This window comes from Ambystoma mexicanum, chromosome 7p (assembly GCF_040938575.1).
Source record: "Ambystoma mexicanum isolate Mex_15411 chromosome 7p, UKY_AmexF1_1, whole genome shotgun sequence".
NCBI classification, from domain to species: domain Eukaryota; kingdom Metazoa; phylum Chordata; class Amphibia; order Caudata; family Ambystomatidae; genus Ambystoma; species Ambystoma mexicanum.
In genome coordinates, this window is record NC_090939.1 from 670849517 (window position 1) to 670864436 (window position 14920).

General features: G+C 42.9%; 1 protein-coding gene across 3 annotated transcripts in view; it reads right to left on the reverse strand.

Moving 5' to 3' along the window:
* The window catches only part of CARS2 (cysteinyl-tRNA synthetase 2, mitochondrial), a 1341930-nt gene that overhangs the window by 1293604 nt on the left and 33406 nt on the right, over positions 1-14920 (reverse strand). Inside the window, exon 1 of one of the 3 annotated variants that reach the window (XM_069636756.1) lies at positions 6938-7065. The exons of the other annotated variants lie outside the window; for them this stretch is intronic. Within the exon in view, the coding sequence (XP_069492857.1) occupies positions 6938-7020 (83 nt within the window). The 5' untranslated portion in view covers positions 7021-7065. Of the gene's footprint in view, positions 1-6937; positions 7066-14920 lie in introns of those variants that run through there. 3 annotated transcript variants of the gene reach the window in all.

A 14920-nucleotide genomic window follows, 5' to 3' on the forward strand; every position in this document is an offset into this window, starting at 1 on the left:
GCTTTTTTCCCCCCACCGCAAAGTGGGAGTACAAGTCTGGCCCTTTATCCAAGGAAGAGACCCTTCAGATGTAAAAGCCCAGAGCCAAGTAACCTCTTGCCCAGTTTTCTCTCTTCACAGCTGAGGAGAAAACCAGATGCAGACGACAGGCCTGGAATTCTCCGAAGGCTACAGTATTTCGAGGCGTGTCGTTATATGGGTTGCTTTTAAATGGCGGCCAATTGACTTATGGCACCAGTCTTGCACTTCTCCCCAACTGCTCATCCATCTCCCCCCGAAATGCTCCTTCCCATCGAATGGCAGATTTAGGCTAATTTGAGTGACCCTTAGAGGAGGTACATCGAACTAGGACAAGCTCATCTCCAGATACGGACCATAAGATTCATCCCTATTATTGAAAGGGTCAAGGCCACCTTCCAATATGGCAATGGAAATTTTGTTACCCCCATTTTTGTAAGCATTTAAGTCTTACTTCAGATTAGAGAGAAGGGCAGAGGCAAAATCTCCTTTGACATGATGTTGCTGCATGCCAATAGGATAGCGTTAGCTTTTTATAAGTGGAACAAGGCATTCTGGTAAATCTTTTCATCAACACCCATAGGATTATTGTACTTTTACAATAGTGCAATAGTGATGGGGCCTGGCATTTCCCTCATGTATGGCTACGGCCACCTTTGCAGGCCACCAGTTGCTGGAAAATAGGATTATGCCTCCGTCAGATGTGGAGTCCCCGGACATTCCTCAATGGCTTAAATGTAGGGCGTCCCAAGAGTAGACCAAGCAGATACATAGTCCTCTCCTCCAAGAACATCTGGGAGGCATTCCAAGAGTAGACTAAGCAGATACATAGTCCTCTCCTCCAAGAACATCTGGGAGGCATTCCATTTGGATTCTAACTGTAATCCCCTACCAGAGGAACAGTCTCATCCAAAACAGAGGCCCTCTGCTCTCTACCTTTGACACAGCAGTGGATGTTATCTCTATCATAAGAAAGTGCCTATCCTGCTGCATGTTATTTGCCAATTCACCACCTTAAAAGGCAGTAAAGTGTGCAACTAAGTGGACCCATGTGGGGGATACAATTTTCTACATCGTTCTTTCCTGTGCCTTTGGTGTTTGTGCACTGGAGCCTCGACACCTCTAAGGCCTCGGAGGCTCCCACAGCCTCTCAGTCAGTACTCTATTCCTTTGTGTTTTTTATATGTACTTTTCCCCTTGCCTCACCAAGTTAACAGGGAACCAGAGGGGGGGGGGGGGGGGGCAATAAAAGTCAACTGGGAGCTTTCGGAATATTCTCAGATTGTAAGAACATGGCCATGGCCCCCGGTCTATATACTAGAAGGGGAATTCCTCATACACACAGTCTGCCAAGAGTCCCCAGACAAAGTGCAGAAAAAGTGCAAATAGAACATGTGCCCATGTTCACAGTCAGCCACTTGGGCCTGTGTCAGCTGCTTCGGAGGTGAGCATCCATTCCTTTGGGGTTTTGGAGTCTGCGTCGGAAGCAGGAATCCACAGAAGGACCTCTGTCATCTCCTCCACAGCAATGTCTGGCCGGAACCTCTGAGCAGGCTCCAGTAAGACAAGGTTACCATTGGCTTGACTGGAAAGGACAGGTCACTGGGCTTCAATGGATCTGAATTAAAAGTCTACTTGCCTTTTTGATTCTTGCAAAGACATCTTTGATGGCAAGAGGAGCTGGAACAAAAGACGGTCAACTGCTGTAAAGCTGATTCATAAGGGCAAGAATTAAAATAGAGTCTACGTCTGGATATCCCTTAGTGACTTAGCAGTGTGGGGACCCCTTCCTCACTATGCTTTAGAGAGGCTTACCTCCACCTAACTGATGAGACCCAACAAGGCCGAAACATGTCTGGGGTTGCTCTTGTTACTCTTGTTCAGGGGAGAATTGCCTAGCATTTCGGTTCTGGACTGCCCTTGTGGTTGGGGCCAGACTGATATGCAAATGGATTTTCCTCCTCTGTGAAGAGTACATTGAGCTAAAATGTGGTTGTAGACCTTACTGAGTGGCATGCATCCCATAGAACAGGTCATTTGAACCATGTTTGTTCTCATTAGAAGGGCTGCACACTTTTTTACATTTTAAAAGTCAGTTGAAATTCTCCATTATAAGTGCCATTAGCTTGATTTTTTGCCTTTTTGAGAAGTCAACTTCATATAAAGAACGCAAAATGGGTTTAACATTGTCAACAGCCTATGAAACAAACAGCTGATTGGGTATGGTTATTTCAGCAGTGTCCTTGGGTGGAAACCTAGATTATGCCCCGACATCACTATGATTAACCATGTTCACAGTCTTTTTTTTTTATCAATGGAAAATATACAAGAAAAATGTCCTACTTGGCTCCTTCAGTTTGTGATCGAGGGGGGGGGCGACATTTGCTGAGGGCTGGCCCAGTTTCGGGAAGAGATCCAGATGAAAGTGTTAGAAAGGACACCTAGGTGTAAATTAACAACGATTCGTTTTTTCACTAATGTTTAAAATAAATGGAAAGTCTATGGGAAAAGAGACCAGCCAGCTATTTTCAAAAGATCATAACTAGGGTTAAGATAATGGCTCGCCCAGCTCAACATTGGATGTTAGGAAAATAGGTGTGGCAAGTCTTACTTTAGCGTATAAAGCAAAAGTCCAAAAGTAGATCATCACAGAGTTTTAACGATTTTCCTAGTAAGCAGATTCTATGTGGGGTGACAAAGCTGAACCACAGGCTCAATAGGTTACTAGCTGGCGTTGGTAAGAAATAGCAGCTGTTCTGATGCATTTACATGGGTAAGGTAAATATGCTTTCTGGTTCTACATTTGGCCTAATTTTCCAAATTCTAATATCTTTTGCCTACTTCTATATTTTGGGCTGAATTAAGCCTTTCTTTTTTTGAACAAAAGTATTTTAAGCCTTTTTAAAGAATGTATTTTCTTTTCCGTTTTCTTGTAGGGAGAATGACATTTCTGCTAGGTTAGATTCCAATTATTCTCTGCAATCTGGGAACACACAGAGTTTGGTGTGTGACAAGGATGGGCAGATCACTATCAGAAGCCTCTGCACTTAACTTGCAGTGCCTCAGCCAGAATAAGTGGAACATCACATGCACTAAAAGATAGTAAGTATCCAGCAAGTGGTGTTCAACTGTTTTTATCTGTGTAGTGGAAATCACATGCAGTACTCAAATCTTCGGTGGGGTTAGTTCAGTAAATCCTAAACAGCGGCAGTGCAGGTTGAACACAGGAACGAACAGCACACAATCTCAAAGCAATTCTGACACAGTTATCCTACCCCTACCCCATCAACTTATATATCAACACATTGACTCCAATTCAATGGACAGAAGATTATATGAATTAAAGAGGATTTCACTCCTTGGAATTAGTACAATAGACTATTATAAGGAGAAGGATAAGCCTGGTCTCCCAAGGTCACTGTGAGCATCTTCAAGAGATACCAAATCAGATGTGAATTCAAAATACAATTAAGACTAAAACTTTCTTATCATTCGTTTGAAGCTGCTCCAGTTAGTAATACATGCATTAAGCTAATGAATAAACATGCTAGAGCAGCAGAAAGCTAGCACACGATTAAATACTGCTTTAGTGTGCAAATTCTCATCCATCCTGACTGCAAGCTTATAATTCATAATTGAGTTTTTCTAAGTCACACTAGGCCTGCGTGCTGAACATAAAGGCATAGTTATCTAGCAACAGTTTATCTTCTCATTTTCATTTGAATTCCCATACAATTACAATTTCCATGAACATCTTTTAGTCTTCAACACCAGAGACTACATCTGGAAACCAAAACCGGAAAAAGGATGACTAAACCAGAAAGGACACGGACATCCCCGACCCGAGAGGGTAACTCCCACGGCACCTGGACGGGTGACACCGGATAGACTGGAACACAGGCGGCACGCACGGAAACAGAGTCAACTACCCCACACAATCCCACCATCACTTCGCCCGCCCCTTAGCTGCCACCAGGCACCACAGCGATGTCGAACTGTCGAGATATTGGCAATCATCACATGACCTGAGAGGTTGACATTGGCAGGTGCACCGACCACAGGACTATGAAGGGAGGATAAGGGGAGCTATGAGAAACCATGTTAGAGGTGGGGGCCAGAGGAGTAAGGAACCTTATATGCCAGTCGGACCCAGATCAGGACAGAGCCGCATCAGGGGAGACTACAAAAGCAGAGCGCCTCAATTCAGGATAGAGACGCAAACTAACCAACCCTACTAACAATTTCCCTTTTCTGCATACACCTCTCAAACTCCAAACCAAACACAACCAAAACCTACAGCACAACAAACCGCACAAACTTCACTACATTGCAACAACAAAACAAAAACTCATAGTATTGCACAACAGTACACGACGACTACCAGCCGCAAACAACCCAGGCCCAGCCAACCGACCCACCGGGCTGAGGACGCCAACAGCACATCACTGCTCCCTTGAACTTTTCCCGCTTCCCGCCACTAACTCAACCTCCCCTCCTCTTTCAGAGCCGCCAGAGCCCCAGGGGACCACTCCGGTGGCGATAGTGCGCGGTACAAATGTCCTTTAACATTAACATATTCATTTACATATATCTGCATTTTCCTACACACCTGCACTTTTAGTGCATGGTTTTAGATTGTTTCAGGTAATTTCCCATGGAAGCAATGGGCAGTTGCTAAGAGTATTTTTAATCCTTTCATGTAAGGAGTTTACACTGGTTGGTATAGCTTCACCCGTCTACTAGATCTGTAGGAGAATTTAATCGGGCGACATCTTATTTGGTGGAGTTTTCTACCGACCTCAAATATGGTGCACACAATTTTTATATTTATAACGGTTTAACAGTATCAATGCCCTAGCGCTTTGAAGTGATTTGTGTAAATGTACTTTGTGTACAGTAAACATAAAAATAAAAAAAGTGTACATTTGTCATTTTTCAATGGACAATCTAAAGTGGGAAAAACGTGTGGCACAAACACCATCTCCCAAATTCCTAGATATAAAGATAGAACTAGGGAATGACTTAAATTATAGAATTTGTCTAGGCATGTGCAAAGTGAGATATTATATGGCTCCAAGTCTGTATTCGGCCATTACACAGAAAAGGGTTTGGGGGGGGGGGGGATAAATAAATAAATAATCGCCCGATACACACCATTTGGGCCTATTGCATGAAGTCCAAACTTTGCAGAAGCACTTACACTTACGAAATATTTTCTAATTTCCCAGGATGTACAATCAATTGATGCATCCCCCCCACACCCTCCTCCTTAGTTTCACAAATAAGAGGGATGGGATTCAATCTATTACCCTTTACAGTATACCTCAGCATAGAATTACATTTACCCTTGGTACTATAGGAATTTCTTTTCTGGCACTCTATAATAATAGACAGTAGGGCATCCTAATAAGGACTGGTTCAATTATGCCCCTCTTAACAGGTGGACATAAGTCAGCAAGATGGGCCTGCTTCCCTCCACAGCCAGGCATTTCTCTCTCTCCTTCTGTACTGGCACAGTCCGTTTCCTTTTCCCACTAAGAAAGGCCTGGGGTTACATTTCATGTGAGCTTCTCTTACAGTGGTCTGCCAGTCATCCAAAATGTGTCCAAGGGAAAACAGGCTATTCTATTCTCTTTCCTGTTAATTCTTCTTCTTCTGTCCATTTGTCCATCCTAGTCAGTGAGTGAATCTATGGGCTTCGAATTTTATAAATTAGAAATCACTCCTTTTAGAGGTGTGTATCATTTCTCGATTTGATTGGCTACGCTATGCGATTGGACTGTGTTCCAAAAGTGACATCACACTAATCCATCCACTTCAGACATATTGGCCATATTAATGAAGAGGGCTGTCTAACTGGAGTAACTTTTAAACCCAGTTTGAGTTGTCTCTCAAAAATGACTGTGCCACAAAATGTTTCAAGAAAAAACTGGTTGTTTAATTATAAAAATCATCCTCTCTTGTGGAAAAGCCCATTAAGATTACACGTGTTTCGACTCTCGTAGCCGACACGCAGGGACACAGCCACGTATTTCTAAGCTAACTGAAGTTTAGGTGGGATTAACCCAGGGATCTGCAGCTAATGACTTAAGCAAGAAATTATCCATGTGTGGTGATGTTTTAAGAATGCCATTTGCATGTTTTTGGCAAAATGAATGCACAGATTTGAAAAACGCATAAGATGCCGAAACACATGTAATCTTAATGGGCTTTTCCACAAGATCGGATTCTTATAATTAAACAATCAGTCTTTTCTTGAAACATTTTGTGGCACAGTCATTTTTGAGAGACAACTGGAACTGCTTATAGCAGAGGTTGGGGTTTTGTTTCCCTCCGATTGCTCTCATAAGCGCGACACACAACCAACAAAGAATTAAGTAATAAATCGCTGGGCATAAGAGGTTGATATTAATGAAACCAACTTTTAAACCCAGATTCGCTCCTATTTAATGTGATGAGATATCTTGGAGAGTCCTACATTAAACAATTGTGATTTCCTAAAACATCATGTTCCTCATATAAGATTAAGTTACTAATTAGTCTGTCAGATTACTTTTACTAGGGTGACTCAAATTATGCTAGTCTCATCTCGTTATGACATGTGATGTGCACGTAACAGAATTTGTCTTTGCCTTCTCCGATACATTCACAGAAATGTTTTATTCCCACCTCAACCAAAACTAAATAAATAAACGGCCTAACCGGCACGGACGCTGGGATATATGGCAACTTTTCTATGCAGCAGTATCTATATCCATCTAATTTGCATAATTAATATGTAAAAATCATTTACATCCAAGTTAGTAAGAAAGTCCTATCAAAAGATATTCAGGGAAATCTGATCCCATATGTACACATTTAAAGATTAATTTTCTTTTCTTATTTAACAAATGATTCAATAATTGTTCACTTTACTGACCTGGCAGCAGGCAATATGGCGTTGGTCCTTTGAGGCTCAGAGCTGGGCCATATAAGAGAGACTGCTGGGTGGCATAGCACCATTGTCAGAAGGTTCTTTGAAGTTCAGTCTCTCAAAGTGATTGCACAAGCTGGCTGCCACAAATGACAGACTTCATGTCTGAGTAATCGTGAATTGCATCTTTCATGGAGGACATGTTTGCTGAGAATTTGTAGTTACGTTGGACCATTCCACTGCGAGCCCAGGTTTCACAACATATTCCTTACATTTTTATGGAATTGTTGTATATACAGATTTGGAGTAGCATTTGTTTTCCTCGCAAGGCCTGTTTGAGAACAAATAGAACATTTGGTCCTTTGGTGAATCCAGGCAGTGTGAACATTTATAGCCTATCGTCAAAGCACAGAAAACCATCCCCCCAGCTACAAGAGTTAGATGGACTTCATTTGATTGACAAATGCAGGATTGAAAGGGACTTTCTTTTTCATATTTTGATGTTTTAATTGGTTCTTTAAACGGGGCAACATTATAAAATGTTTGCAATCAATCTCCGGACAAAGATTTACATTTCGAGTGTTTATAAGTTTTATTTTTCTAATGCTGATTCTCAGTCCTGCAAAGAAGAAAGCTGAAAAATGTAGGCCTCAATTTGTTTTTTTGTTTTACTTTTCTATAACCAGATTTGACTCCTCTCCATTTAATGAAGGGTTGCTGGAAACTCTCATACAACTGGAAGGATTCATTTTGGCCTTGTCATTTACTGTGGACAAAGACACTTGTAAATGAGTTGCTGACATCACAACATTTCCTCACATGTGTAGCTTTTAAATGATTGGTGCAGGATACAGTCCATATATTTATTTTTCAATTTAGTTTTTCTTTGGATCCTTTCCTTTTATAAACATTTTCCCCACGGATCGCCAAACTGGACAGCACTACTGAGAGTATTCTTTTTTTTACTCTGCCATATTTTAGGTGGCTATAATTATAAATTATAATTGGTTATTTATAACGCACTTAATACCCAGAGGTTTCTAAGCGTGTGCCGGGGATTCTTGCTTCCAAGGGGAGCACGTTGCCCCAGATACATCCTCCCGATATACACACCGACTGTTGATTAGTTATAAGATTTAGATCCCTAGAAGTGAAATGAATAGAGTGGAAGGATGCTAGTAACACATTCAACTACATTCTTGCTAATCTTGGGTGGTGCCTATTGTCGGACTATACTGTTTTAATGCTCATATCTCTACAAGAGCATAAATATACATATATGCTAAACAAAAAGAGCCTTCCTTGTGTGCTTCTATTTAGGAGTACAAAAGAGGCAACAAACTGCAAGTACACTATTCTTGTTTTGGTTAAAAAAAAAGAAAACACGTAGGACGTACTCCATGACATCTGGAACTGAATCATTTACACAACGGTAATAAGAATTGGTTCCTGGGTGTTCTGGGAGCAGAGCCACAATGTTTCTGCCCGATAGTAAATGTGTCAGATGCTCCAGTGAATTGGCTTCTCTTCCACTAAGTGGAGAGATCCAGCTCTCTCCAGAGCCTTGACTCGGGTATAGTGCTTTCCTATGCACAAAATCTGACTGGGCATTTTGGCCACCTGTGGAGTGGAGGTTAAGCACCAGCATGGTGGGTTTGATGGTAATAATCATGTAAATTCCTGAGAACTTGAAGGATCTTTCTGTTTTCGATGTTTCAAATTAACAAATGTAGCCAAGGAAATCATCAAAAAGATGCTGTCTTTTTGTGATCGAGTGGAGACCTCAGGAGAGTTACATAAACCAGGGTACCCTGTTGTGGACATGAGCATATCATGTGTTAGTAGATCAACAGCCTGCTACCCAGTTACACAGAATGCGTATGCAACAGGTGCAACTGACAAGAGAGATTAGTACTCACAATGCAATAGACATTCCTGTGGCCCAAATGAAATTCTCATGCTTCTACCATTACATTTGTAGTGTCCACATTGGAGCAGTCTGAACTTCGATAACTAACAGACACAATGGTGCATTACCAATCATGAAAGAGCCAAAGGAATGAGTGCCAAGCTAGCTTTAGGGTCATCCAGGTCAAAATCAATGAATCTTTGCAAAAGAACAGTGCACAAGTGCCTTTCCTGGAGAGTGACAACACGGATTACTGGTCTGAATTATACTCTTTCATTAATTCCTCTGTTCAGCAATTAAGTGACTGCTGTGTAGGGCTTTGTGTGATACTGTAGGGGGAGTGGGGGGATGGAAAAGGTTGGGACAAGTCACTGGAATTTCGAACCTGCTGCGATTGCTTATTTGATTTAACTTCCATTTTCCTAGCCCCCACTCTCCCCAGAATTGATTGTTGGTATCTATTACTCAGATAGTAAGAGATGTTTTTAAAACAATAATTCAGTGCCCATTTAATAGATAATCTGAGTGGTTTTATACGGTGGAGGGTGAAGGACAGCTGTTTGTTACTAGGGGTTTGCTGTAACTATATGTTGATATAAATAATAGTATTTCACTAAAACACCAAAAACAAACAACAATGGTTCTCTTGCACCATGTAACAAAAACTGTAATTAAACAATGTTGAGATGAGTTTCAACAAGTGCTACATTTCGATCCCCAATGATTGAGAGCCTAAACTTAGAAAATGCATTTACATTTTCTATACATACCTTTCCGCCCACACCCAAGAGATTCAAAGTAATTGCATAAAATTTGGGGAGATTATTTCAAGGACACACCCTCGGCTCCAGGCAGAACTGGACTGTGAACTGGGCACAAGAGCAATCATGCTTGCTATAATGAGACTTGAAATTCTATTGCATGCCCAGAGGTGTGCAATAATACAGATTTTGTTATCCAACAGCACTTGTGAAAAATATATAATTCAATACAAAAGAGTAATACTGTTGAGAAAGATTTATCTTTACTGCACCTTTCCTTCCATCTTTATGGAACCCCCAAACTTGTTGCTTTCCCCATGCTCATATGGCATGGGGAAACTGACATGTCCTTCAGGCTGTCAGTACTGGGAAACATTGTTTCCCTTAGTCGTGTTACTGTGTTAAAACTTTTGGTTACTTTTGTATCACTTGTGCTAACATTTTATCATTGTACAAAGCTTACACAGCAGTACAATGGAGTACATTTTTCTTTTGCCCTAGACCAACACTCAGAGGATTTTTGGTTACTCTAGGTGTGCTAAAGGGATAAACTGGTGGCAGCAGTGACTTTTCCCCCACTTTTGGGAAATTTTCGTTTTGCTACTAACTGTGGCTACTGGTCAAACATGGGCGTACCACAAGAGATTTCGCTTGTCCTTTCGCCATCTTGTCTTTTAGCCTTCTTCCTGGCCTCAGAGGCCAAGAAAATACTTATAAAGACTTCCAGTGTCTGGGAAAGCAGGAGCTTGTGGCGGGCCACTGGAGTGCTGTGTGTTTGCTGGCAGGATGTGTGCTAGGACTGTCTGGTCTCAATCCACAAACTGGTTTCAGTGTGTCCAAGTGGTATGCATGAATGTTTCCGCCAGTGGTCCTGATTGAACCACTTCTGGGTGGGGGGTGGGAGGGGTAGTCCTGCTACTCTGCAGCTGCTCTTCCCTGTCCAGCTGTTAGACCTGCAAAGAAACCCGAGATCTTACTGAAGGAGGCCTGGCGACCAACTTCTGCTGCTGTCCTGGAGGAGCCCTGTCTTGCTTGTGATCTTTAGCAGTCCTGCAAAGGACCGGTCATCCTTGAATGGAGAGACCATCCATTCCTGAGATATGCTTGGTGCCCTGCTAAAGGAAGCCTTCGAAAATGCCCTGGAACGGTGTACCCTTTACAAGCTCACCACTTCTGAAGATCTTAGCCTAGACCGCCTGTCACTGTTACCTGAACTGGTTTGACTACTGCTCCCTAGAGTTGTCCCTGTCACAATATAGGTTGGCCTTCTATACATCTGTCCACCAGGCCAGAGTATAGAAAATCAGTGCTAACAGATACCATAATCCAGTCCAAACGTGCAATTCCTGCTTTAGCTGCCGTCTCATTCTTTGTTGCTCAGTGGTAAGTCATTATATGTTTGTCTCTCCTACTGCTTCAGTTCCACTTTTGCCTGGTCTACATTTGATTCACTTAGCGTAGGTGCCGTCATAAAGCTGGGTTCACAAGACCAATTGTGGGAGTATAAAGCATGTGGCACCTATGGGGTATGTGCCAGGGATACCTCTGTGTATTTAGAGGTCAGTTTGCAAGGGTCCCCACTAAAGTGCAAGCTGTGCCATGGTACCTACATGCGACAGTAGAAGTGGCATGAAGCAGAGTGTATGTGCAATTGTGTACCTGCTTATGGATGTGTTCATCCAATGGGGCTGACTGGTAACACTAACTGAAAGATGGGTTGCCAATGTTCTGCCTAGATAGCAGGTTTCTGCATTTTCAGTTTGTAGATCAGATTTGGGAATTGTCACCCTGCTAATCCTTTCATCCTCTCACTTCATCAAATTCTGAAGCCTGTGGCAGCTGCCCTGCAAGTCTACAAATTGCAGATTATTCATCTGAAATACATGATTTTTATGCTGCAGAACAAAAAGTGACAAACCTTTTTTTGGTTTTATGCTGAACTGAAAGAAGTTGAAGTATCCGGCACATTGATTGAAATTCTTGGGGGCTCAAAGTTGACAGCATGAATGTGACATCTCCTATGCTGAACCCAACCAAGACCGAATTTGTCCTCATTGGTCCCCCCACCAAACAACAACTTGTGCAACAATGGCTGAATGGCGTGCCTGGAAAGATTCCCCCCCTCAGCTGGCAAACTGCTAAATCCCTGTGCTTCATCGTGGACAGTAGCCTTTCTGTCCAAAATCACATAGCCAAAAAGGCATAAACAGCATAACTACAGATCCAAACACTCTGCAAAATCAAACCCTTCATTCCCCCTAACGAATTCCATACGGTGGTCCATATCCTCGTTATCTCACACGTTGATGGGAGATATGCCCTCCTTACTGGGCTTCCAGGTGTACACCTGCCTCCCCCTTCAAAGCAGCACACCACAATGCCGCCCGCCTCATTCAAGGCATAAAATAAGCGGTATTGCATCGCAATTTGCAATACAATACCACCAAGTTGCGTTTTAATTACTCAATCATGTCGCACAAACTTCGATATGATTGTTAGAGCGAAGGCAGCACCCGCTTGTAGGGCTGCAGTATTTTTTGCACTGTGCTACGAGCTTTCCAGTTGGACAAAGAGGCTCTTGGGCGGAGTTGAAACAGTGTATCTGTTCATGTGCCCAGCACGAGCCCTGCATAAACGTGTCTGCCAGTGGAGAGCATTTGTAGAGGCGTTAGCAGACCAGGTTTGTGCATCAGCTGCAGTGCTGTCATGGAAGTGGTAAGTAAGAGGCCAGAGGCAGCAAAATGTATTACAGGGGTACTGGTGCTGTCTCTGTCTAGCGCCTGATGATGAACGGGAACAGCCACTCATCCGTGATCTTTGGTCATAACCCATGCTGGGTGGGTGTGGGGAGGGGCACATGCTGAGGGATGCCTTCGCTTCTAGATGGGCGTTTCATTGCTTCAGTGAAGGGACCTATGCATTCCGAGATCAAAAGCCTATTTCTTAAGGGCTTAAGCTCAAGGGCTGGCATTTGCGGGTGTGACTGCATGGGAAATCCCACCTGAGGCTGAAGGTTCTACAGGGCACCAACACGATTAAAACACATTTGCAGTTTAGGGCATTGAGGCGTTTTTCAACAAAAGCACCTGAACGGTTTTTAAACTCTAAGCACTCGAAGCACTTCTATTCTGCTCAAAGTAAGCGGTATGCAGCAAAATGTAGTTAGCCTCGGGCTAATGGCCTGGACGAAAGCGGGTGATAGACTAGAGACCCAAAGCACCATAAAGTAGCACTTTCTAGTCAGGACTCTGGGGCTCTCTGGGCACAAGATTCAAGAACAGTGGAACGCCACAGGTGGTGTTCATGGACAGAAAACTGTGTGCGAGTCCTGCAGGGACTGCACACAGACACTGCTGCAGTGGTTATGCTAAGGCATCCGAGCTCTGTTCCCACATACTACTCCACCACAATGTGTACAATACACTTGGAGCAGACGGCCATCATTAAATATATGACTGCAATTCTTGTGCAAATAATCGCTCAATAAACATTTCTGCAAAACAGTTTGCACGGACCTCTCAGACCAAGAATCCCTGCATTGAAGAGTTATAGCACTGCTTGCTGTTTTAGGACGGCGAAAGTGGCTGTGTAACCATATAGGGAGGTCAAAGCCAGTTCCATCCTGCAGACATATTCCTGTAACAGCGCCTTGATGCCCCCGGGCTGTGTGAACTCTTTAAAAATGCAAATAAATAAAATAATAAATGATGGATAATCAAGTGATTAGAACGGCTCCAACCTGCAGCCAGAAAACAACATATAAATTGCATCCACAGCTAGGGATGTGTATATGAAACACAGTGACGCAGAAAGCACAGAAATCAAATGGAAGAACTGCTGTGGAATACAAACGAGAGCTGTCCCAAAGCAAGTACGAGCATCACGAGGCTCCTTATCGGAACACAGCCATGAACCAAATCCCCGTTTTTAAATATGTATGTATGTGTTACGGACAAACCAACGTGGAACCTAGTACATTTCACAAATACTAAAAATGTGCCAATACTTTACATTCCGTGGAGGGAGAAAAGAATGCCGACTTCTTGCACAATTCTATATCAACTACGAGAGCTGTGCATAACAAAACTGCTGCTTCATACGCGAATCACAAGCGTCTATTGCCTAGAGGTGAACCCTTTTTGGCTTTAATGCAACATCCGAAATGTGGAAATCAAAAAACTGCAAAGGCCTGAGAGCATTCGAATTAAATGCAGAGCATACAATGTGACTATGTGAACTGCATTTTTCCGATCACTTTGTGCAACTGCAGTTTTAAAAGGCAGGTTTTGGTATCAAAAGACTAACTCCACTGGGTAGACTTGACATGATGCTTTGTTTTCAGTTCCTTCCACTGCCAGTTACTAGCTTTCAAGACCAAAGAGCGGGTATCCTGAAATAAGTTATCCTAACAAAGCGACAATTTATAAAAAGGACTGCATGTTTTATAAACACAAACCTTAACAATGCACAGTGGCATTTCCTTCTTTACGAACTGTACCCATCTCTCCCTCTACACACTCCTGTACAGGCGTGTGTGTAGTTACCGACTTCTCATTTCTAACAAACGTTCATATCCTATTTGTTCCAGTTGCAGCCTGTCCACTCACTCGCTATTGGATTATTGTTTCTTTATAATAAATGTTTTAAATGCCCAAATTTCCACAAGCAATCTGGTTGACTTTTTGCATCATGCAGTTTGTCGGTATGTACCCCTCAGAGTGTTGCAAGCAGATATCCGTAATGGAGTTCATGTTTTCCTTCTGTTCTTACTCTCCTGTATAAAGAGAGCAAGAGACAGCCAGACTCACTCAAACGAGTGGGAGACTGGGGGGGGCGGGTAGTGCTGACCCTCTATTTTACCTCGCAAGGGGCATCTGTCCCCAGAAAGTGCACATGATGCAAGGCACTGTTGGCAGATAACTGATTCCCCCAAGACACCCGTTGCCAGACTGCAAAGCACAGGATTACAATTTGTGTCTATTATTGGCACCCTTTTGTCCCAAGGTGACCTTATTGAGATGGAAACCGGGTTACCATTTGGTTTGTGGGTTTAAAAAGACTTCCTGCAGGAAATTCAGAATGCCTCGTATCGATAGTGACCATGAACACCAAAGCATTTCAGGAGGAAGTTCTGCTGTGGGTCAGGGGGCTATCCTTACTGGGGGTCCACCTTCCACAGTCTGTACTAGAGTTTCTTCTGTTTTGCTGTACCAGGATTGTCCATTTGCCACGATCAACATCTGGCAGCCCTGGTGACCAAGAAGGGCATTTAGGCAACTCCTTTCAGGGCTGCCTGGGCACTCGATGCTGGGTATGGGA